The sequence below is a fragment of the Abramis brama genome (genome assembly GCF_963993115.1).
Source record: "Abramis brama genome assembly, chromosome: 7".
In the NCBI taxonomy this organism is placed as follows: domain Eukaryota; kingdom Metazoa; phylum Chordata; class Actinopteri; order Cypriniformes; family Leuciscidae; genus Abramis; species Abramis brama.
In genome coordinates, this window is record NC_139969.1 from 10,824,000 (window position 1) to 10,849,725 (window position 25,726).

Sequence of the window (25,726 nt, forward strand, 5' to 3'; positions counted from 1 at the left end):
ACACAGATATGAAGTGGTTAGATTTGAACACCTTTACAATGCAGAAAAATAGAAAAAAATATCAAAATGAAATTATATAAGCTTTCTGCTTTCAAAAATAAAATATGTTAAGTATAATTTTAGGGCGAGTGAAGGGAGTGCTACAGGTACGAGAGGAGAGCATAAGGGTTAATTTCACAAGTTCACCCATATACAAAAAGACAACAGAAACAGTGAGTATTTAAATATAAAATCTTTATTAAGACTAAGATCTCGCACATGAAATCTCATTGCACATTAAAGTGGCAGACACTGTCAGACAGCGAACCTGGATATGGCTAAATAACACCGAGAGATTTCATTGTAATTTTTTTAATCATTTACTGTAGCAACACTGCAGTGGTTTGTACCATTACACATTTGAAATCTAGCATGATGCATGCAGACTTACCTATCCTCACACAGAAGCCTGCGAAACCCTCGCAGTCCCGTATCAACACATCACCATCAACCTCAAATCTAACTCATCTTATCCTTTACTTCTCTCCCATACAAACGAAACAAAGGAAAAAAATTAAAACAATGTTGTTACATATAAAACAACTAAAGAATATTTCAAACAAACCATGTGATAAACACTAAAGTACCGTAAAAGTTCCACCAAGGATGAAAATAAAACATCATATATTGTGAATTAGCAGTTACAGTAAGACTGATTTCCCTTAAAAATGAACAGAATGCAAAAAAAGACTCATCGTGTCCCTTTGACACACACGCACATCTCTAAAAGTGCATTACAGATGATGTGTCGGAAAAACATCACATACCTATTTCATATTACCCCAAATATGTATTGCATTAATCTAGAAATTCTGTACGATTTCATCTTTTTTACAGAAATAATGTGCCTGATTTCATCACAGCATTAAATAGTTTTTACACGTACTGTCGCAAAGCAACCTCTATTGGAATGCAGCAAGTTACTTAAGAGAAATACACAACGGCCAAAGGTCAACTACTGACTATTTCCTGTCCAGAGTCCACCAACATTTTGTCACTGAAATCCTTCCTTAAACACATCAAACTTCCTTTAGACAGATCAGGATCAACTCTCTCATCAACTCTTTGAAATCAAGAAATCGATCATATTGAGCATTTAGAGGAAGCCATCTCGGAAGTTTGATCTTTAAATACTTCAAGACATTCTTGACTTTCTTAAAATCCCACAATGCAGTGCAAGTCTCTAGTCATAAACAGACAGACCATTGAAACGTTTCACTGGCCAAAAAAGTGGCAACAGCTTCGCATCATCATTAAATCATCTATAATCAGCATATAAATGCAGAATACACTCCTGTCTGCTCACTTGCCGTTCCGTCCACATAGATACATTCACAAAACCAAGACAAGCCAGTTGTATGACAACAAATCTCTTGAACCTACGAAAAGCACCTCAGAATCACCCCAAAAAATGTCCTAAACGGTTTCTACCAGCTAAACGTAAATGAAATTGATCACAGCTCTCACCACAGGAAGCTCAGATGATGTAAAACATTTCCAGCAAAGTATTTCAGCATCTAACAGTCACAGATAAATTGTCAGAATTCAGCATGATACATTTTTTCGACCTAAGGTAGATGAATAAAGAAAAAAGCATTTCAATGCCCTTGTAGCTTGATATAAAAACAGCTGGTTGATTTATGCAGATCATTTCATCACTGATATCCATAATTTTCGACTCCCAGTTTTTAAAAGCCGTTTTATGTTTGAGTTCAAGAACACTGCGGTATTTCCACCCTCAAAGAGATTTGAATGGCGGCTGTATGTGGCCATAAAGGAAGGGTGTGGGTGGAGCTCTTTGGTGATGAAAAGCAAATGTTTTGGTTTCTCTATGCAGTGAAGGCAAAATGGAGAGCATAGTGATCACTAAGAACTCTGGATGAACAAAAGCCCTATTAACATCCACAACACTTAAGTTAAAGGCTAATTGTAGATTAATAAAGGCCTAAACTCGGACGTTTGCAGTGAAATGTTGGCTAAGCCATGCAAACAATACACAAATGACACTCTGCAACTATCAGCAATCTTTCATCTAAAAGTATATATATGTCAAAAATAGGCTATACTATACCTGTGCCATACTGTACACTATAATCATTTATATAGGAGAGATTTGAGTGAGCAGAAATCAATTATGTTCAAATCTCTCTGCTGATGATGGATTAATGTGCTAAAGAAATTAGTTAATGAAAATAAACTAGCAAACTAGCACTTAAGTTAATGCTAGCAGTTAAGTTCCCTAAATGCGGCCAGAGTGAGTCATTTTCTAAATGACTCATGAATCAATACATAACGAAGCTGACGAATCAAGTGTTTAAAAGACTCAGTTAGTTTTGATTCTTGGAGCTGCCTCTTAGTGCAAGAATCAAACTGAAAATCACACACATACGATTCTACAGAGCTGGTGTATGATTGGACAGCTGGTTGTAAAGCTTTGCGTGCTGATTGGTGCAGAATGGAGGTGTGAAGTGCCTGTCCAGTTCGCACCCATTCCCTCTGCTGGACATTAATGTATGAAATGTTTATAGTGAAAGGTGTCTAATAAAGATGAGTGGCTCAGGTGAGTTAAAGGTCACAGGACCAAGCATGTGGCCTTTTAAAGTGTGATAAAGGTCAGTGGTCACATGTCAAAGTTGAGTCTGTGTGATATAGACAAGGTGAAAAGTCGTGGTTCAGTACACGCAGAGGTCAGGGAACTTCATTTCATAGACTGGCACAGACTGGTACTGGGCATGGCCTGATGTCACGGTCACGGTGCCCGACGGGCTCGGGGGAGGGCTGATTAGAGATGAACAGACAGAACGACCAATCAAATATCAGTTCACACTGAAAAATATTTGATAAACGTACTAACACTTTCGTTTTCCACCTATGAAAACTCTCAAAAGTCAACTTACCGAATGGTGAGTTCAAATATCTGAGCCAAGCGATCATGCAGCATGTTGGCCTGAAAACACACAGAGGAATGTTCAAACACTGCATCATGGGTTCCTAATTACCACAACACAATGAGTGTGTTTATATGCACAATCTTACAAAAATGGCCCCATATTTTTTGCATGTTGCCACGATTTCACTTGTACTGTATGAACAAAATGGCTTCAGGGGCATTTCCTCCAAGGAGGCAATGCCTTCTCAAAAAATAGGATGAGAAAATAATATTACACAAATATAACAAAAAAAAAAAAAAACAAAAAAAAAAAAGTGTATAAATCACTCGTTTTGCTAAAGTAACACTGTCCAACAGCGACACCCGCAGGTAAAGTTACAGCGGGACGTCACGTCTCTCTTGCCTCCCCTGAGCCCATTGAGTTTTAACAGACCCCCTAAAGCATGGGGGTAATTGTGAATGAATGAGGGAAAGTCACGTGAGAGAAGGCAATGCCTCTATTGCGCTATGATTATGATTGGTTCACGTGATAAATCCAGTCTCTTGTTTTCATGCGTGCTGCACGTTCGCGAATCAGTCAGAATGAACAAAATGATGAAATGAATGGGAAGACTAATTAAAGAGTAAACAGCTCAGCCACCATCACCCCTTTATGCCACGTCAAAATCAAACTGGAAATGGTCTGAACACATGATGACTGTAGAGGTTTTTAGTGAGCAAACATGTCTGTGACATACAGTGTTTACCGAGCTTGATGACTAATGAAAATAAGTTGACTCTTAAAAAGAACAGCTGAACATCAGTTTACAAATAAAATATATTAAGTTGTTACTACCTTTAGTTATTATTTTTGAATACATGTAAAAATGCTTAAAACACTAACTTGATTTGATATATACTTGGTTATATATGTATATATATTTATTACTGTCCAAAAAATATTGTTATTGCTCTCAAACAATAAATAATTATCAGTTATCATATCAGCCAAAATGTCCATATTGGTGCTTCCCTAGTTTTGTTTTAAAAGTAAAGAGGCTGAAAGACAGATCGGCAGATCACACACAAGCTGTACCTTGGACTCGCAGTGGGCTGCAATCTCCTCAAACGGAGCTTTCTGGAACTTTTCCATCACCTGCCGTCTCCTCTCCCTTTCTTGTTCCTCCAGACCAGTGGTATCTGAGAGAGATGGCGCGACATCAGACACTAACACACATATAAACACGCACACACCAACACTGAGCAGATACTGATTCACACGTACCGATGGCCTTCTTTAGGGTCTCAAACGTGATTTCCTCTGCAAGCTGAGACTATAGGATAAACACAAAAATATGTCCTTTAGTCTAATTCTTGAAAATTATTCAAGCGTGTTTAAATTGTGTTCATTTATGTTTTTGTCCAGTGTACCTGATCAGGTAAGCTGTTGGAAATGATGTCAACTTGGAGAGAAATAGTGTCGACAAAACTCTTCCTACGGGGCAGCCGGTCTTCATCTGTGGGTCAGAAATCAGTGATGTATAAATAGTCGAAGCTTTGAGGACTCAAATATTTCTGATCATGCACGGATTCGGCCTTGATTTGTGCTAAACTAAACCCAGTATCCGCATCTGTGATATATGGGTTTAATTAGCCTCTTATTCATAAGGGGAGGTGAATTTCCCTCACTTTTTTCTCACTGCCTGCTCATGTTTAATGAATGTAATGTTCAGGCAAAGCAGCATGAAAGCATTATTACACACAAGAAAATGCAAATCACTCAAACAAAGACAGAAATCACAGCAACATAAGTTTCAAAAGAATAATTTATGAGTAAAAGTAAGAGTTTCAGGGCGAGAGTGCTGATGTCACATCAGAAATACACTAACTCCATAACAATCTCATTTCAGAAAACTATATACACTCACATTCCATCAAAAGATTCCTTGCATTTTCTTTTTTAATCCTCATTATAACTGCATTATATTAAGGATGAACATATGAGGACGAACATATATACTTTATTTATAATATATACAGTGGGTATAGAAAAGAATCACCCCCCTTTAAAATAATCACATTTTGTTGCTTTGCAGCCTGAGATGAAAACGGACAAAAACAATTTTTGTTTTATTCAGCTGTATTTACAACTTATAACATCCAAGTGAAAGATATAATACCAACTTGTCAGAAAAAAAAAAATTACAAATTAAAAAACAGAATCACTGAGTTGGAAAAATAATCACCCCTCTCCTAAAAATAACTTGTAAACCCAACCAGGTGTAGTTAATCACCTTCTCAATAGCACACAAAGCCAATTGACTTTCAACTGTGAGCAGCTGTGGTCATTTTGATTAGCTCAGCATGAAACAAGCTTTTCCTGAAGCATTTCAGTCCTTGGTAGTGCAACTGAAGAAAACAATCAACTATGGGTGGCAAGGCATTGTCAAAAGATCTCCGGGATAAAGTTGTGGACAGGCACAAGTCAGGAGATGGATCCCAAAAAAATTCAAAGGCTTTATCAGTGCCTAGAAGCAAAGTGAAGTCTATTATTAAGAAGTGGAAGGGATTTGGTACAACACAGACCCTCCCTGGGTCAGGACGTCGCTCCAGACTGGATGAAAGAGCCAGGAGGAAACTGGTCAGAGAGGCTACCAAGAGGCCTACAGCAACTCTGAAGCAGTTGCAGGAATTCATGACAAAGAGTGGTCATTGTGTGCATGTGACAACAATATCACAAATTCTCCACAAATGTGGCTTGTATGGGAGGGTTGCAAGAAAAAAGCCACTCCTCAAGAAAGGCCACAGGCAGTCACGACTGAGCTTTGCCAAAACGCACCTTGAAGATTCTAAGGCCACGTGGAAAAAGGTGTTATGGTCAGATGAGACTAAAATTGAATTATTTGGCCTCAACACCAAACGATATGTCTGGCGAAAATCCAATACAGCTCACCATCCAAATAACACCATTCCTACAGTAAAGCACGGAGGTGGTAATATCATGTTATGGGGTTGTTTCTCTGCAGCAGGGACTGGAGCACTTGTCAGGATAGAAGGAAAAATGGATGGGGCAAAATACTGTCAAATTCTTGAGGAAAATCTGCTGCTCTCTGCCAGAAAGTTGTCAATGGGAAGAAGATTTACCTTCCAGCATGACAATGACCCAAAGCACACAGCAAAACTGACCACACAGTGGTTGAAGGAGAAAAAGGTGAATGTCCTTGCATGGCCTAGTCAGAGCCCAGACTTAAACCCCATTGAAAATCTGTGGAATGACTTGAAGACAGCAGACCACAAACGGTCACCATCAAATTGAACTGAACTTGAGCAGTTCTGCAAAAAAGAGTAGAGTGGTCAAATATTGCAACGTCTAGATGTGCAAAGTTAGTAGAGACATATCCCAACAGACTAAAGGCTGTAATTAAAGCAAAAGGTGGTTCAACAAAATACTGAAACAAGGGGGTGATCCTTTTTCCAACTCAGTGATTGTTTTTTATTTTTTTCTGACATGTTGGTGTTACATATTTCACTTGGATGTTATAAGTTGCACTGAGTAAATACAGCTGAATGAAACAAAAACTGTGTCTGTCTTCATTTCAGGCTGCAAAGCAACAAAATGTGATTATTTTAAAGGGGGGTGATTCTTTTCTATACCCACTGTATATGTATGTATGTATGCATGTATATATATATATATGTATATATATGTATATGTATATCTATCTATCTATCTATATATGTATATATATGTATATGTATATCTATCTATCTATCTATCTATCTATATACATATACATACATACATATATATATAGTATATATGTATGTATATGTAGTATTTATGTATGTATATGTAGTATGTAGTATGTAGTATATAGTATAGTATATATTTTTTTTAAATATACAATTATATGTTATACAAATATTAAATATAATGTATTTAATTTAAATTAATAATTTATTAATTGTAATATTAATACTAAATATTTATTATCACATACTTTTAGTCTATTTTTCCACACAAATCAGCACTTAAAATGTGAAAAAAAGAGGAATCTTTGACCATATATTTATGGGTAAAATAAACCCTCAACTCAGAGGGTTTCTCGAGTGCAGCAGGTCTACTGCGATTGGAAGAAAGTGAGGTCCAAAAAGGTCAATAAAATGTCAAATGATGCTTCATCAGCACTCTCCCCGAGACCCAAGCTTCTAAACTGTGAGCTCGAACTGGTGTGTGTCTCTCTTTAACCTACCAGTAACACAGTCCAGACGACAGCAGCATACAAAACACCAAATCAGTTAAACAGGACTGATTTATCACATGACACATCGCACTTATACTTCACCCCGCTGTTGAGTTATTCAACACCACATTCAGGAGCTACTGGAAATCTGTTCCGGATGCTACGGAGGACAGGAGGTCTACATCTGCAGCTGTGGTAAACTTACGGTTGTACTGGGGAGAAACTAACTACATATTCTTACTATCCACACACTGACAGGTGACCTCACTAACTCAATGATAGTACCTCTGGATGCCTGTTTGCATCTGTGCAGAATCTTTCCTACCGTGTACAGGACTGCAGTGCAAACACACACGGGCAGAGAAAAGGCAAAAGTGGAAGAAGCAGGTCAATTCACATGTGAAAAGGAAAGATCTTCAGGAGTTAGTTTTACCAGTAAAACTATTATTTCAGAGGTTTAATTGTGAGCATTGCTGTTGCAAGGGACTTGGTGATTGATTTTAGCACCAGATTCCTGTCTGTAAAACACTACACAACTTCAAAAATCTGAACAGATTTTAAAACACTAGGCATCATACACTTGCTCACTTTGTAAATAGTAACAGAGAAAAACTGGGCATCATACACTAACCAACTGAGGATCACACACTACCAAACTTTCAGGTCGTTCCAAACACAACAAACTCGAAACGCACCTCTTCCTCAAAGAGACACGTGACAAATGAAAACAATATGTGTTCTAAAATCAGATAAAAATATCAAACCTGTTTTATTATTCTCCGACTGGACAGAATCATGTGCTGGGTCTGAAATTGCATACTGTATAGTAGGTTTGAAACTTATCTTAACACTTATCATAACTTAAACACGTACGAATGTGTGTAGTATGAATGAAATTTGGAAGTGCTACATCCACCATGATGTCATTGTCATGTGACATATGATGGGTTGCTTCACGTCCATTCAAAAATCCTCTACCGTGGCCTCATGAGACAGTAAAGCATCCATCAAATGCACACTTCAGAATCTCGACAGTAGTAGTAGGTCATCTGGGTACCTTTTGCCTACTGTCTTATAAATACTATGAATTCGGACATACTACAGGGTGGGCCATTTATATGGATACACCGTAATAACATGGGAATGGTTGGTGATATTAAAGTCCTGTTTGTGGCACATTAGTATATGTGAGGGGGCAAACTCCTCAAGATGGGTGGTGACCATGGTGGCCATTTAGAAGTCGGCCATCTTGGATACAACTTTTGTTTTTTCAATAGGAAGAGGGCCATGTGACACATCAAACTCATTGGTAATGTCACAAGAAAAACAATGGTGTGCTTGGTTTCAACGTAACTATTCGTTCATGAGTTATTTACAAGTTTCTGACCACTTATAAAATGTGTTCAATGTGCTGCCCATTGTGTTGGATTGTCAATGCAACCCTGTTCTCCCACTCTTCACACACTGATAGCAACACCGCAGGAGAAATGCCAGCACAGCACACAACGACCAATCCACTTTCCAGGAAACTGTTCATCTAGGAGTTTTTCCCTGAGTCGTTCCCTGAGTTTTTCCAGCAAGATGGTGCACCACCACATTATGGGTGCCAGGTCCGAGCATTCCTAGATGAACAGTTTCCTGGAAAGTGGATTGGTCGTCGTGGGCCAGTTGAATGGCCCCCAAGGTCTCCCGATCTGACCCCCTTAGACTTTTATCTTTGGGGTCATCTGAAGGCAATTGTCTATGGTGTGAAGATACGAGATGTGCAGCACCTGAAACTACGGATACTGGATGCCTGTGCTGGCATTTCTCCTGCGGTGTTGCTATCAGTGTGTGAAGAGTGGGAGAACAGGGTTGCATTGACAATCCAACACAATGGGCAGCACATTGAACACATTTTATAAGTGGTCAGAAACTTGTAAATAACTCATGAACGAATAAAGTTACGTTGAAACCAAGCACACCATTGTTTTTCTTGTGACATTACCAATAAGTTTGATGTGTCACATGGCCCTCTTCCTATTGAAAAAACAAAAGTTGTATCCAAGATGGCCGACTTCTAAATGGCCACCATGGTCACCACCCATCTTGAGGAGTTTGCCCCCTCACATATACTAATGTGCCACAAACAGGACTTTAATATCACCAACCATTCCCATGTTATTACGGTGTATCCATATAAATGGCCCACCCTGTACTTTGCTCAAAAATCAAATCGGTTTTAAACCTACTATATAGTATGGAGGTAGGCATATTCGGATGCAGCGAAAGTCTGAAGCTAAAAGAGGAGTCTGTGCCCATAATACACTGCAGATTTTCAATCTGCTGACTGGCTCTGACTTTCAGCATCTAGCCAAAAAACTGCAAATCTGGGCAAAAGTCACGTAGTGTATTCCAGCTTTAGGTAACTGCATAGTGCATAAGTACATAGAGTATAAGTGCATAGTGGATAGTGTGTCATTTGGGAGGCAACTAGTATGAAATTGGATTCACAACCATCTTATTTTCATGATGTGACATTTCCGGTGTGAAAAAAACAACAAAAAAAACAGGACGAGACAATTTTACCCACAGCGATTTGATTTGAGGGAAATACTATATTAGTGGTGGGTGCTTTTCTTTGGAATAACTTACAAAGTCACATTATAACGGCTTCCACTCTATCGGAGTTCAAATCCTGTCTTAAAACTTTTCCCTTGGCTTTTAATCTGTAGATCTATCTGGTTATTATGGTGATTCTAATTTGATGATAGAAATAAACCGAACAGAACTTGAACTTAATCTTTTATCAAATCCTTGATAAACGATTATGAAAGAAAACATTTGTTAATATAGGGTTAATTAGCTTCTTAATAATAATATTACAACTGATGAACTTCACACAGTTATTGAACTGAGCTGAATCAACTCTGAACTGACTTCAACTGAATAAATACACGTCTCTTTTAGAGCTGCTTTACAGCAGAATTGATCATTATATTCCTGTTTATCAATGTAAAGCTGCTTTGAAACAATCCGTATTGTATAAAGCACAATATAAATAAAGAGGAGCTCACCTAAGATTTATCATTATATATTAAATCAGATAACGTCTCCATTTTGTATAGTACAGAATAGTATGTGTTTACCTGTAACCTGGGGTATGTACGGTATAGCCAGTCTCTCTACGTTATATCCAGGCAGAGTCAGAGCTTCCGCCAGATCAGCTGTTTGAAAATACAAAGTAATGTCGTCCCGCTCCAAAGAGTCTGGGAACCTGATCCACACACACAAACATGCAGATACACACAAGGAAAGATGTCTGGAATCAGTTATGCCAGTATTATTATTTATTATAACAACTAAAATCTATAATTTTAAAGGCTATATGTGAATTTAGGAATCACAACATTATAATGAACAGCATGAAAAATGGATATTTATTTTGAGATCAACTAAAGATTACATTTAACGGTGTTCTTAAATTATTAGTATTTTTAAAGATTAACTTAAGAGTGTTAGATGACGGCAAAGGTATTTTATATGTAAAAAATAGAGGAATTGAGCTTCATAATTAATTATCCAATATCAACTGATACTGACACATTTAAAAAAAATCTCTCATATAGGCTGAGTACTATGGAAGCTTGTTTCCGCCACAGAATAAAGAAGGTAACTGTGACTTTTTAATTCAAGATTCTGACTTTTTTTCAATTTCGAGTTTGCTTCTCGCAAATATTGCGTGATATAAACTCGCAATTACATGTTATAAAGTCAGAATTGCGAGTTATAAACTAAGAATCGTAAGCTATAAACTCGAAGTTCTGAGAAAAAGTCTTTTTTCCCTCAGAATTGGACGTTATAACTCGCAATTGCGAGTTTGCATATCACAATTCTGAGAAAAAAAGTCAGAACTGCCAGATATAAACTCGCAATTGTGAGAAAAAAAGTCGCAATTATCTTCTTTATCATCTATAATTCTGTGGCAGAAACAAGCTTCCATAGATTACTGATATAGTTCTTAGGAAAAACACATTAACACAGAAATACTCACACACACTTCTCTCTAAAAACGTGTTCAGGCAGAAGGTACGGAGCATCCAGATTTCTCATCTCAATCACCTGACAGGAAGAAAAGGAGTTACAGGAATTTGTATGTAGGATGTATGTGTGTGTGCCATAAGTGCATATGCATTTACCTTGCTGACGTGTTGGCAAAAAAGGGGAATTGCAATCATCTGACTGAGGAAATTGAGGTATGCGGCGACCAACGCCATGATGCCACAGCGAATAAACATGGGCATATTCTCCTCATTGACCAGGGCCATGTCCTTCAGCCAATCAAAATACAGAGATTAGCATGACAAATCTGAAATCTCAGATTAATTGCTTCTGGTAGATTCAAGCATCTGCTAAATCAATAAATGTAATCATAGGTGAGAATACCTGTAGTGCGATTGACAGGCGGATGAGGTCAATCGCCACCTCTTCATTGGCCAGTTCAATAGTGATCAGAGCCAGAGCTGTGAAGAGCAGCTCAAAGTTCTTCTGAACGTTATCTTCCTCCTTACAGCCCAGATAGATGTGTCTGTATAACTGTTGCCCATGCTGGAGGGAGAAAGAGCAACAGTTTAAGGGCTGAGGTTCTACATGTGTGTGGTTGTGATGTCTGTGTGCGTTTGTATCTTGTACCTTTTTCATGAAAACCACATCCTGTTTGGAGATTTTTTCTCTTTTGAACTTCAGAGCAGCTACATTAGGAATAATCCTGCGTACACACACAAACACACATTAAAAATTAATTGATTCAATAAGAGTTCATCACTCTTACCCACAACTTCTGGCACCAGTGTTGTTATTGTTAACAAACCAAAACTATTAAAAATTGTTTTTGTTAATTGAAATAAAAAAAATATATATTAGATGAAAAACTTAAACGTAAAAAAGTTTCTATACTTACTTAAACAAATAAAAATAAATTTAAACAAAAAATAAAAATCAAGCAAACAGGTTCTAGATTTCGCAAAATGCACCAAAACACAAGAATTGCAACTGAAATCTATTTACATCTACAATAATTCAATAATAAACCGTAAAAAGATATCTATTCTATAATAAAATAACCCATTTAGATTGAAAAATACTCCTAAAGGGTTGCTAAGGGTTGTTTCAATCAGTCTTTACAAATCACACTTAAAAGAATGAAACGGTTATGTCAATTGAACAAATGCATTTACAGCATTGTAGGTGCAGTAAGTGATTTTTGAGAAACGCTGTTGAAAGTGGATCGGACTGAGCGCCACAACACACTTGTAGCCAATCAGCAGTAAGGGGCGTGTCCACTCGTGATGGGGGAAGGGAGAGCGAGCAAGAGGGAGATTTGAAGATAGACTGTAGAAAGAGAGAAGGCTGAGAGACATTACAAAAGAGAAAAGCTCAGAGGAATATCACTGGAAAAAGAAGGGTTATTATTATAAGGCAAAAGCTTTAGGACCCGCTTTAATTAGAAAAGCTTTCCAGCGCTGGCGAGACCGTAGCGGGAAGGCCTGAAAACAGATTCAGAGGTTGTGTTGTTTCTGCTCCATACGTGAGTAAAACTGGTTTGCTGTTTCACAGAACCAAGATATGCTGTTGTTGTAATGTTAGCTATAGTAACAGTACAGTTTTGAGTGTCACGAAAGCATTATTTTGTTATGATAGAGAGACATCCACTCTAGTATTGCGTGTTTGTGCATTTTGGGGGTGGAGCAATGAAGGGAGGGGTGTGTTTGTTTGGGCTGATTTCAAATATCAAATGCTTCTCAGATTATTAAGGTGTTAAATTATTTAATTTAATCACAGGCGTTAACACATTAACTTTTGACACCCCTAGTTTTCACACATTCACTTAAGGGTGTTAGTTGAGCATCCATACCGGATCCCCCTGAGCTTGGCTCTGTTGTCATGGCGATCGATGATGTTGTGCAGAATCTCCAAGACGAGTTGCCGGAGTTCGCTGTCTTCCATCAGAGAGATGGAGCACAGCGGCTCCAGAAATGCTGCAGGCAGGCCAGCACAGATCGTTTTACACTTAAACCCCGACGTAACCTACACAAACAAAGAATTCATCAGATATGACCAGCACCACCAGAACTAGAACCTATACACACCAGTAACTTGTAACAAATTGTCACACTTCTGGAAATGGCCAGCAGTGGGAGATGGAGAGCAAAAGCTGTTGACATCCAAAATAACAATGGTACGCCTCAACCTGCGGCCCATTTTACTGCCTGTTGCCGGGCAACGGTGCCTGAAAAGTTGCCCTGTCTAAAGCCAGCCATAAACCAGACTAAAGACAAAATTGGACATTACAAAAAAAAAGAAGAAAAAGGACACAAAGCACCAGAGGCAGCTGTAATCTGATGTTATGATCTGTGCAGTCTGCTGTCTAGGAACCTTCAGAAACTCCCTTGAGGAGAGTGTGGATGTTTTTTACTAATAAACTCAGAGACAGAATGTAAGTCTAATATCTTCATTCTGATGTCATGCCTGATACAAGCCTGAGGATTTGCTTACATTAGCGAAATACATTTTTTGGGAAATCTTGGGAAATAATCATCCTCATGCAAAATAATAGCATGGATTCCTATTAAAATGACTGGATTTCACGGAGCAACGGTAAAGCAACTGCAATTTTAGTTTCCCTATATCGTTACCGCCTTACAGTACACACATGTTGAGATTCCATGTTTTATGGGGACCATGTTTTAAAAAACTTTGCATTGTCAAAATATAATTTAATATGACACACACACACACACACACACACACACACACACACACACACACACACACACACACACACACACACACACACACACACACACACACACACACACACACACACACACACACACACACACACACACACACACACACACACACACACACACACACACACACACACACACACACACACACGAGATTAGAGATTTACCATAATGAGAGAACTTAACAGCATCATCTGGATTCTCTTAGTGCCCTGATGCCTGAGAAAGGAAGAGGAGAGAATTCAAAATCTTCAACATGAATACTTCACTTTGTTTTTATTTTATTTTTACATACACAATGCATACTAGACTGGGATTAGTCTGTCTCAAATCACAGTACACTGGAAAAAAGGTGTCCAGTGCCCGGATGGAGAGCTATATCCAGTGGAATGTTGAAATTAGCATCTGTGCATGTTTTTCATTAAAAAAAAAAATGACATGCATACAAGAGTATTGGTTTGAAATAATTTTCTTAGGTGGTATCAAAATCAAATTTGGTGATGTTGTAGTATGTCGAAAAACTTCCACAACTGCCTATTTCATATTCTACAACTTATAATTTTGGGGTCGGTAAGATGTTTTTGGAAGAACTCTCTTATGCTCACCAAGGCTGCATTTATTTGATCAAAAATATGGTAAAAACAATAATACTGTGAAATATTATTACAATTTAATTAAAAATGTTTTTTCTGTTACATTTGATCAATGCATCCTTTCTGAATAAAAGTTGTAATTTCATTCAAAAGAATCCCAAACCTTTGAATTGTAGTGCAGTTAAACCTACGTACTTCAGCAATGCCAGCACTATACATACTTTTTGAAATATGCAACTTGGGAAAATAAAATACAAATAAAGAGCAAAAATAGTATAAAAGTATATGCAAAAATAAAGCATTTCAGTGGTCGGTAGCAACATCAATAAAATTGAAATTCGATTAAACTCAATATCAAATTTCAAGACCACAGCAACATTTAACATATTCGTTAATTAAAAAATGTATTAATTACTTAAATATTATTTAAAAAAGATATTATTAAATTAGATAAATAAACTATGGCATATACCCTTCAAAAACATTTCCATTTTTTTTTTTACATTTTCAAAGTCCCTTTAAGTCATTTCCTTCGAGCAGCTATTTCAGTCATACAAGTGCAGCTCCTGTCTCTTTGAATGGGGAAACATCAAATTCAACCAAGCTTAAGATTAAATTCCAAAATTTTAAACCACCAATGAAATCTCACAACAATGGTCTCATAAATTGAGTTTCTAAATGCTCAAATCATGACAAAAAAAATTCAAACGGCAGCTTAAGTGACACAATGACTTTACCAGTTTTTAATTAGAAGGCCCGCCATATTGGACTTTGCACTTTCTCCCATTTATAGTAATATGAGTGCACCTATCTAAAGTCTTGGACATTACTTTAAGTCATTCAAGACAAGTAAACTGTAATGCTGTACAATAAAGAACAAAAAAGGAATAGTACAAATAAAAACAACTAAACAAGGACAAAAATGAAATAAACAGTGCTTGAAGTTCTTCAGATCTATAACAGCAATACTTTATCCTGCCTTTTTATACTCACTGAAGACACACTTTGCATGTTGCAAATGTGCATGTGTCAGTTTAGCAATCAGCAATTATCATGGATTTATGACACTTTCTCCAAACACTACAACTGCCGATAATGACAAATGTAGAATCACACTATCCTACCCGATCTTGACGGTGTCCAGCGTGTGGCACGGCGTGCCGTAAACAGGCACTTTCCCCATAATGAACATCATCACTTCTGCTCTCTGATAATCAGGAAGATTTCCTCCAAAGAAACCTAGACACACACATGAATCCATTTTATTGAATTTGTTCAGTGTTTTGGCATCACAAAAGGTCAGATCTTAGTGAGCACATAAAAAAGTGGTCACCGATTGTTTGGATGATGGCGTTCTGGACGATCCGTTCCTCGCTCTCTTTGGTGCGGGTGGAGGAAAGGCTGCTCGCGGAGTTCCTGCGGGAACCGTCGCCCAGCTCAAAATCCACACTCATACGCAGATGCTTCAGCAGGGTGTTAAACACCTCCAGGACCGTTGGACCTGAGAATACACACACACAGCACAAAAGTAATTATGCAGAATTATGCTGATTTTGCTTCAAAGCAAGCACAGAGGATGTCACACTCAAAATGTCACAGATGTCTGTGCCAACTTAAGCACTAAAAACTAAAAAACATCACGGCATGTGACTCAGACTAGACACAGAAACTACAGAGCACTGCTAGGGGGAGCTGCAGTTACTCTACACAGCAAACCCATAAAACCTTCAGCCACTCATCAAATACACATCCTTAAAGGGAAAACCCAAAAATAAAAATTCTGTCAATAATTACTCACCTCCATGACGTTCCAAACCTGAAAGACTTTCGTTCATCTTTGGAACACAAATGAAGATCTTTTTGATGAAATCTTAGAGATTTCTGTCCCTCCTTTGACAGCTACGCAACTGAAACTTTGACGCTTCAAGAGATCGTAAAACTAATCTAAATGAATTGAGTGGTTTAGTCCAAATTTTCTGAACAGACTCTATAGCTTTATATGATGAACAGATTGAATATAGGCTTTTATTCACATATAAACATTCATCAACGCACACATCAGTTGTGGCAAACGGAAGCTCAAGCATGATCGCTTGACGTGTGAGAACCAATGAGGTTCATTCTTGTTACGCAGCGCATTAGAGTTTCTGCAAGAGGTTTGTTCTTGTGCATCAAGCAGCTTCTGTTTATGTTCGCTGATCAATGTTTATATGTGAATAAAAGCCTAAATTCAATCTGTTCATCATTTAAAGTGATCGAGTCTCTTCAGAAAATTTGGACTAAACCACTCAGCTCATATGGATTAGTTTTACAATCCACTTTTTGAAGCTTCAAAGTGGTAGTTGTGTAGCTGTCAATGGAAAGCTCTCAGATTTTATTTCAAAGATCTTCATTTGTGTTCTGAAGATGAACAAAAGTCTTACAGGTTTGAACTATCCCTTTAAATAATCAATTCACCATCAATACCACATGACGGGACCCTAAACAGTTCACTAGTTCACCATTTACACGCCCAATTTAGTGACTGCCTGAAGGTTTTGATTGGGTGAGAGCTGTGCTTGTTAACATACCCAACCACATATTGGATGGTGAAGAGACGGGACTGAGAAACGTGTAAGCATTGTGTTGATTAGGAGCAATATGACCTGTGAGAGAAAACAGATTTCAGGAAGGAGAGATGGAACAGACAAAAGACAATGAGGAATGAGCACCAGGAGAGATTAAGAGAGGAAAAGAGGAAATGTGAGTGGTCGTTTGGTATTGTTTGTAGTTGTAGTGACTGACACATAAGAAAAAGAACAAACAGAATCACAAAATAATCATCTGAATAATGATAATAATCAGAGTAAATCAACGACAGGTAGAGTTTTACATTGAAAAGTTTGGCGTTGGTACGTTTTTTAATGAATATTATTTATTCAGCAAAGACATTTTTAATACTGAAAAAGATTTCTATTTCAAACAAAATGCTGTTTTTATGAAATTTCACTGAGAAAATTGTATCATGGTTTCCACAAAAACAAAGCAGCACAACTGTTTTTTTTTTAACACCGAGAATAATAAAAGATATTTCTTAAGCAACAAATCAGCATATTAGACTAATTTCTAAAGGATCATGTGACACTGAAGACAAAAATTCAGCTTTGCATCACCGGAATAACTTGCGTTTTAAAAATATAGTTTAGTTATATCATAATATTTTACAATATTACTGTTTTACGGTATTTTTGATCAAATAAAGATAGTCTTGGTGATGAGCATAAGATCCTTCTTTTATAAACATCCTTCTTTTCCTTCTTGGTGAGCAGAAGAGACTTCTTTTAAAAATGTAACCAACCCTAAACCTTTGAATATTAGAGTAAATATAACAAATGTAAAAGTAGATTTTTAAATTTTTTGAATAAACCAAGATCCAAGATGCTAGGATGATTACATACTAAGTCAAAACATGCAAATCTCCATAATATGCAAGTTCTCAGTTTGTGTATTTTTAAGTCTTATCGCTCATACTAATTCATCTCTACTCAAAAAGCCCCACAATTTGAGTTACTACCAATGTCCGTAACACAAACGACAATTTTTATGGTTAATGGTTTGTAAACCACACACACAAAGTACGAGCAATAACAATCAAAATGCTCATCTTAGGGTACGTTTACACGACAACGATGTACTAAAAACCTTTGTGTTTTTCGTGTACAGACGACAGCATTGTCAAAATGATCCCCATTCACACGGATCCACGAAAACGACTAAAAACGTTGTATTATGCTGTCAGGCCAGTAGTTGGCGATGTCACTTTGTAAAGAAACACTATGTACTCTATAGGCCCTCAAAACGCCATTCTCAGGTAAATGAACAGCCAAAACGCATAAAAAGTTTTACGTTAGTTGAAAACGGTGTTGTGTAAACGGCCCCTTTACAGATGGTCAGTACTCAGTCTTACCGATGGAGCCCTTGGCTGCTATGGCAACCGTCTCCAGCAGCACCTGAACGATACCTGCCCTCACACGTGGGGTGTTCTTACTGTGGGTGTCAAGGTGAGACAACACTTGCTGGATCACGTGGTGAGAATGCTGGGCCTGAAACGCACACAAACACTTCATAAAACATGCTGTAGAAGTGAATTTAATTTACTCTCCATTATCATTAAACGCTTCAACGGCCACACAGGATTAACACAAAGAGATGGGAGTGAGAATATGTTCACTTTACCTGTATTGAGTACATGATTATCCTGAAACAGGAAACAGCAAAATCGTTCGGGTCCCACAGACGATGGTTGTCTAAATGCCTGTAGGAAAACAATGCTGTGAATTACAGTATGCCCTCTTATAAGACAGCATATTTACCTAAATAGTCATTCATTAAAATTTTTGACATGAATCCCTTTTCCCTGTGTTTAACGCTTTCAGCTACCAATACAGGTGAAGTGGGCTCAGTTCTGTTACATTTGCCACATTTAAATCAGCAGAATTGAGCCTTTGCTAAAAATGGTCCTAAATTAGCACCCGTTGCAATACACAAAGGATGCTTCTGCTCTTTCATAAAGTAAGTCTATGGAGGATCTGTGTGATGTTTCTTTTATTTGACATTATGGGAATCATCCAAAGAAATATTAAAATGTTGTCTTTTATAATAGTGACACAAGGTACTCAGAGATAAAAACAAGTGGTATTTTTTACCTCCTTTTCCAAAGCTTTTAATGAATCTCCCAAAAGGGGACCAAAAACACAGCTTTTTTCCTCTGCTGCAATTAGATTAAACATTGTCACCCCTGAATTTAGATTCAGTCTCCGCCGTTTTTAATCATGCTACTGTGTAATTGGACAATTTCTTGAAAAGAAAAGCAGTAGATAAAAAGCTCTGCAATGTCCCAATTTATTCCAGCCCATTTAAGAATAATGTCGAAACAACTTTTAGCACTTTTTCACAACGTTTACAAAAATCTCCATTTCATTCTTATGGGCATGTTCTGTAAAGCTTGCCTGAGCTTAATACTTAATACTAAAGAGAAAAAAAGCATCAACTCTAACTCTAACTATCCCTAAGTAAAGGGATAGTTCACCCAAAAATTTAAATTCTGTTATTATTTACTCACTATCATGTCATTCTGAACCTGTATGATTTTATTTCACCTGTGGAACATACAAAAAGATTTTTTTGTCCATACATTGGAAATCAATGGTCACCAAAACTGTTTGGTCACCAGCATTCTTCAAAATATCTTTTTTTAATTTTGCCGAAGAAAAAAGTCATAGAGGTTTAAGTCACCCTGAAATCAAAATGGACAATTCCTATATTTTATGGAATATTGCAGTGTTTATTATAATAGTTTCATCTGTGCATGTCATTTTTGTTTTAATTTATTCTCTTCTCTGATGACGTCTGCGTCCGAAATCGCATACTCTCGAGTAGGTACATATTTTGAACAAGTACTTACTTTGTAAGAATGTGTGTAGTATGAATGTAATCCGGACGTACTACATTCGTCATGTTGTCATTATCACGTGACCTATATTGTAGGGAAGTATGTGATTTTGGATGGAGCCAAAATATAGGAATAGCAAACCATGACGATCCAATCAATTACCGATGGACAAAATCAAGTCCTGCTCTACATTTTTTCTTTTTCGATTGTCCGTTTACCCCACAATATATGTCACAATAGGGAAGAAATGGCTATCACAACTTCTGTTTCATGCCAACTTTAAAGGCTCAAGTGCAAGTTCACAGACAACCGTGTAATCCAGGTATTTGGAGTTGGTTCTGTCACTGGTGTCTGTCACATCGAGCACGGTGGTTCCACTCAACAGAAGCTGTGATGCGGAAAACTTGAGCATTCCTGCGCCGCAACACAAATCATGTTCCCACACCTTTATCTCTCCTCTTTTCCGCAGTCTGATCTAACTCTAAAACCTCTATGCCACCATCCTCTCCCTTCCTGCTGTCGCCATGGTAACGTCAATCTGATCTCACCCCCCATCCGATGAGAGCTATTTTTGGAACGCCTGAAATCCCCTTCCGCCCAAAAAAAAGCTCTCGCTGTCTGTCTCCGCGAACACCAGCCGTACGTGTTATCAGAGGTACAGATATCTACCCTGGAGCTCAAAGTTCCCTCAAAACCTCACACAAGTTTAATAAATACAGAGCACACAGCGAACAGTATAAGAAGAGAGAGAGAGTTAGAGAACGAGAGAGACACGATAGATGATGGAGAAGGTGAGGGAGTGTGATAGAGATGTGCTCGAGAGCCCCTCGGCGCTTTGATATTCTCTCTTTACAGACATTTCACTCAGCGCTAATTGGCCAATGACCGAGATGAGCCAAAACGGTCTCATTAATGAGCCCTGAGAGCGTCTGCACACACACTGCATACGGCTGCATGTGTCTGAATTGTGTGCTAATAAGCTACAGATGGAGAACAGGTCAGGGCAGTCAAACCGAGAGCTGCTCATTTACACACGACGCCAAAGTCAAAGCAGAAATCTTCAGATCTGAATCTAAAGTTTCACCTTCAGCCTCCGTCAAACTCACCGCAGACATACACATTTACAGACCTATAGTAGAACATTTAGTCTTTTACTTAAAAAATGGAATGTGGCTTTTTTTCCATTTCATCTTCAATTTAGAATATACACTACTGTTCAAAATATTGGAATAATTTATTTATTTTAAGATTTTTATTATGTTTTTGAAAGAGGTTTTTGAAAGCTCACCAAAGCTGCATTTATTTGATTAAAAATGCTGTAAAAACAGTAATATTGTTGTGAAATATTATTACAATTTAAAAGAACTGTTTTCTTTTTAAAATATTTAAAAATGTAATTTATTCCTGTGATGCAAAGCTGAATATTCAGCATCCTTACTCCAGTCTTCAGTGTCACATGATACATCAGAAATCCTTCTAATATGCTGATTTGCTGGTCTATTATTATCAATTTTTACTGGTGTTCAAATATTAATAATGGTTATTATTATTAGCAATGTTGAAAATAGTTTTTGCTGCTTAACATTTTTGTGGAAACCATGATACATTCACCATTTATTTGAAACATTTTTTTTTAATGTCACTTAAATCAATTTTAAAAAAATATAAAAAAATATATTTATTTTCTTTCTTTTTTTTATCGTACTTACCCCAAACTTTTTAACGGTAGGGTATCACGGTTAATGTTAGCAGCACAACAGTTTTCAACATTGATAATAATAATAAATGTTTCTTGAGCAGCAAATCAGCATATTAGAATGATTTCTGAAGGATCATGTGACACTGAAGACGGGAGTAAATTAATTTCTCAATTAGAAAAATTAATTAAATTTGAAAATGTTAAAATAGAAAACGGTTTAAATATTACTTTATACGGTTCAAATATAAACAGTTTATTTCAATACTTAAATCACATTTCATCACAGTGCATTATAAAACCTTTTTGTATGTGGTTTTATTGCATCAAGCTCTGCGTAATGCATAATGTAATAGTTATCATTAGACCATTCCCTCGCTTATAAAATGACCTGGAAATGACTTCAATGTTCCTCTAGACTTGCCTGGATGTGCACTGCATGAAATAGGGGAAAATTAGTGCTAATGGAGGAAAAAAACCCAGCTCGAATATGATACAGTATTTGACATATTCAAGTAATAAGCCACAAGAGGACAAGCTACAGATATTACTATAGTTAAGAGGTGTTAAGCATGATACAAAACGAGTAATGAATTTAACAGAAATTTCAGCTGCAGGTTTCTTTTGATAACGAGATCTATTAATTTATTATATGTAGTACTGTGTTGTACTTCAATATTTAATACTGCTAAACTAATTCTAGCTGCATTAGAATAATCAATCCTGCATTCATTATGTAGTCTACTTATGTAATACAGACGTTTTTTGTTGCTTGACCAATTTAATTAAAATGAGCAGATACAATTGTTGCACATTTTATCATGCATGCAATTCATTTACATTTATAAAATTAAAGTTTGCTTAATCCATTTGCAATAAGATGAACAATTTTCACTCCCATAAGGGGATGTACAGAAATCTAGATCGACTGACCGACACTGGAAAATGATGCGTGGTTTTTAATCTAACATCATCCGTCCATGTAACTCATTTAATTTAGTACTCTGCTAGATTAAAATATGGTTATTTCCTTAATGATTTTTGTATGGCAGGAAAAAAAAATCAATAGCTAATATTTGCCTATTTATAAATATATTAAAAAAAATTATATTTCCAAATGATAATATCCAAAAATGTATTAAAATATGAAACATCATTATGCAGTAATAATAAATATAATAAAGCTAAATAATAAAGTAACTGAATACAAAATCCTTTTAACTTTTTATTGAATCTTGAAATTAAGGTCAGTTAGAAAAACAAACTCATTTAGCTAAATATATGCACTATATTACACATTACTGTTCTTCAATATCTGATGTATGTTTGAATAAATCTTCCATGAAGTGGAATGACAGCCAACCATTTAAATGTTTATATAAAAAAATAAAATTAAAATAAATAAATATCGAAAAAAAAAAAATAATAATTCTGTAATTATAAAGTTAGTATTATAACGTAATTATTATAAAACTTCCTTGTGTGTAATTTAAGTGTTTGTAGACAAATCAGTTCATTTTAATATAGTAATGTAACAACTATAGTTTACAGCATTAGTAATTTTCGAAATCAATTCGAAACGAATTGATTCGAAATCAGAATCGAATCAGAAATCAGATTGAATCTTTTTTTTGTATCATTTAATTTTGTTTATAATTAATTTAGTTGTTATGTTTCGTTTAATTAATTTTTTTGCATTAAAGCTATTATTGAATAAACAATAACGCCATTGTTGATGCTGTGTCGTATTGCTGATTAAACGGTCTCAATGAAATTATAAAATACTTAAAATGTTACACTAATTTTGAGGATGTGAAATCAGGGAAAGCCCATATGAAGGGCAATATCAAGTGTTGATATGACAGGAAAGTCCCTAGGCTGCAGAGTCAGTGTGCAAACAGAGACACATATTTGCATCTGTAACCCATTTAACACCTAAATCAAGCTTAGAACTGCTGGATTCAGATCACAACAGTTCCTTTAACACAAAACAGAGGCACCTGGGCGCTGCTTGCATTCTCTGCATGGTGTTTGTGTTGAGACTGGAATGAATGAATCCCATCATGCCCACAGGGTGAGAGGAAGCAGACGAGCAGCTGACAGCAGCATCAGCGTCTGGACACCTGAGCTCGCAGGCTAACGCCGCGCCGCGTGCTTGTCTGAAAACATCTGCGTGTCTCAAAGTGCTCTGGCACCCTTTGCATACGGGTATGCGCTGCATATTTGAGACTAGGGTTCGCTTGGCTCATAAAACACCTGATCATTTTGAAAATGTTATTGTATTGTACGCTTTCAATTTTCTCTTGTGATCACTGCTCACGGTCAACCCTGAAAAACGATTAATGGAAACTGACATGCTTGAACAGCTGAAACGGCCACACATATTTTAGCCTGTGAGCTTGTGTGTGTGTGTGTTAAAGGGACTATCACAGATTTAAAATGGTACAATACCAATATTTTGGGAATTAATGTGAAGCATAAAAGCTTTCATGTATTGGGTGACTAATGCATCAATGCATGATTTTAGAAAAAAAATTCAAAGCATTGATAATGGAATTTAATATTCAGTTATCAGAACTTCAATAAAACCTTGTTAGGACATGTAAAAGCTTTGGTGTTCAGTGCGTGACACCATTGTGGAGGAGATGACGTGATCCTAAATATGTTTCCAAAGCACAAATATAAGCATAAAACTAAATTTACTAGTGACTGAATTTTTTTTTTTACTGAAACACCAAAACCGGAATTAGTTTTCATGAAGCTGAAAACCGAAACAAAAAATAAAGTTTATTACATTTATTTAATATGCAACACTCAGAGTTGTATATAAACATGTAAATTGCACATAAGGCAGTTTTTATATCAGCTTTTTAATGACGTAATTATGTTTCTACTCCAATTTGTCATTGAAATATAGACATTTAAATGATGGCTGTAATAAAAACTTATTCAGGTTTCAACGTTTTCAGGACAGATGTATTCAAAAATACATTAAATCATGACAACAGTAAGTAAAACTATACTGAATATGTAATATTGTGCTTGTATAACTATATATATTAAAAGTTTGTTTTTAGCTTACTAACAAGATATGAACACTGATGGCTTTCATGAGGTAAATATATTTTTATGTGACAAGCTGTTTTATTGAAGTCTTTCCGTGGTTGAAACACTAATTACATGAGACATGACACATTTTAGTAAGTAATAATAAGTTCAGTAAGTAGTAATGAAATAATCAGTTCACATGTCAAATTTTTGATGCAGCGCTAAAATCTAAACGAAATCAAAGTCTATTAAAGTGAATCCCATGATACATTGGATTCCCATAGCAACAAAAAAGAAAGTTATAAAAATGATCTTTCAACTGCACTAGCAATGTCAAAATAGCTCCTGGTCTAGATGTGTGCATTTTAAAAAATTAGGGCAAATTTTATAGTCATGGTATAGTAATGTGATGTTACCATAGCAACAAGCCCAGTAATAAAACAACAGCCTCAACTTAAAGTCAAGGCTTGAGTTATTCATTTTACTGTAATGAGTGAATAGTGAGTGAACCACTGCTGCCAGAGAGACTATTCAAAAAATAGCACTGGATAATGGTACCTACAGCACAGTGTAGCCATTGCAATGGTACTTACACCAGTACAGGGCGCACTGCATTGTTCATGTTGCCGTAAGCAGCTCGACCCAGCAACTCTCGAAAGCAACTCTCCGCCAATGAAGCCGGATTTTCCTCTCCAGCCCTGAAAAAGAGACGCATAAATATAAGAGCACATGTACTAAACTCAGTCATTTACAGCGTGTGGTTTTACGCTCTGCATTCTGATGTCAAATACACAAGTGTATTAAATGATGCATTAAAGACCTGTGAGGAAAAAACCCCAGCCACCTCTCTCTCTCTCTCTCTCTCTCTCTCTCTCTCTCACACACACACACGCACTCTTTGTCCCTTCAGCTCACCGACAGCCCATGGAAAACAATTAACAGAATCTGACGACCTTGAAAAGCTGAAATAACCACACGACTCTGCAGGCACACACACATCAGTTGTGTCTGTGTGTTT

General features: G+C 36.7%; 1 protein-coding gene across 1 annotated transcript in view; it reads right to left on the reverse strand.

The window, feature by feature from the left end:
- Positions 1–216: 216 nt before the first annotated feature.
- efr3a (EFR3 homolog A) overlaps positions 217–25,726 on the reverse strand; it is a 45,327-nt gene continuing 19,817 nt past the window's right edge. The window contains exons 8-24 of the mRNA XM_084119289.1: positions 25,302–25,406; positions 18,749–18,827; positions 18,480–18,615; positions 15,867–16,034; positions 15,658–15,772; positions 14,108–14,159; positions 13,046–13,218; positions 11,824–11,899; positions 11,578–11,739; positions 11,331–11,462; positions 11,186–11,253; positions 10,281–10,408; positions 4,340–4,425; positions 4,194–4,242; positions 4,005–4,108; positions 2,937–2,986; positions 217–2,817 (exon numbers count right to left, since the gene is read on the reverse strand). Of these exons, the coding sequence (XP_083975415.1) occupies positions 2,712–2,817; positions 2,937–2,986; positions 4,005–4,108; positions 4,194–4,242; positions 4,340–4,425; positions 10,281–10,408; positions 11,186–11,253; positions 11,331–11,462; positions 11,578–11,739; positions 11,824–11,899; positions 13,046–13,218; positions 14,108–14,159; positions 15,658–15,772; positions 15,867–16,034; positions 18,480–18,615; positions 18,749–18,827; positions 25,302–25,406 (1,789 nt within the window). The 3' untranslated portion in view covers positions 217–2,711. The remainder of the gene's footprint in view (positions 2,818–2,936; positions 2,987–4,004; positions 4,109–4,193; positions 4,243–4,339; positions 4,426–10,280; positions 10,409–11,185; positions 11,254–11,330; positions 11,463–11,577; positions 11,740–11,823; positions 11,900–13,045; positions 13,219–14,107; positions 14,160–15,657; positions 15,773–15,866; positions 16,035–18,479; positions 18,616–18,748; positions 18,828–25,301; positions 25,407–25,726) is intronic.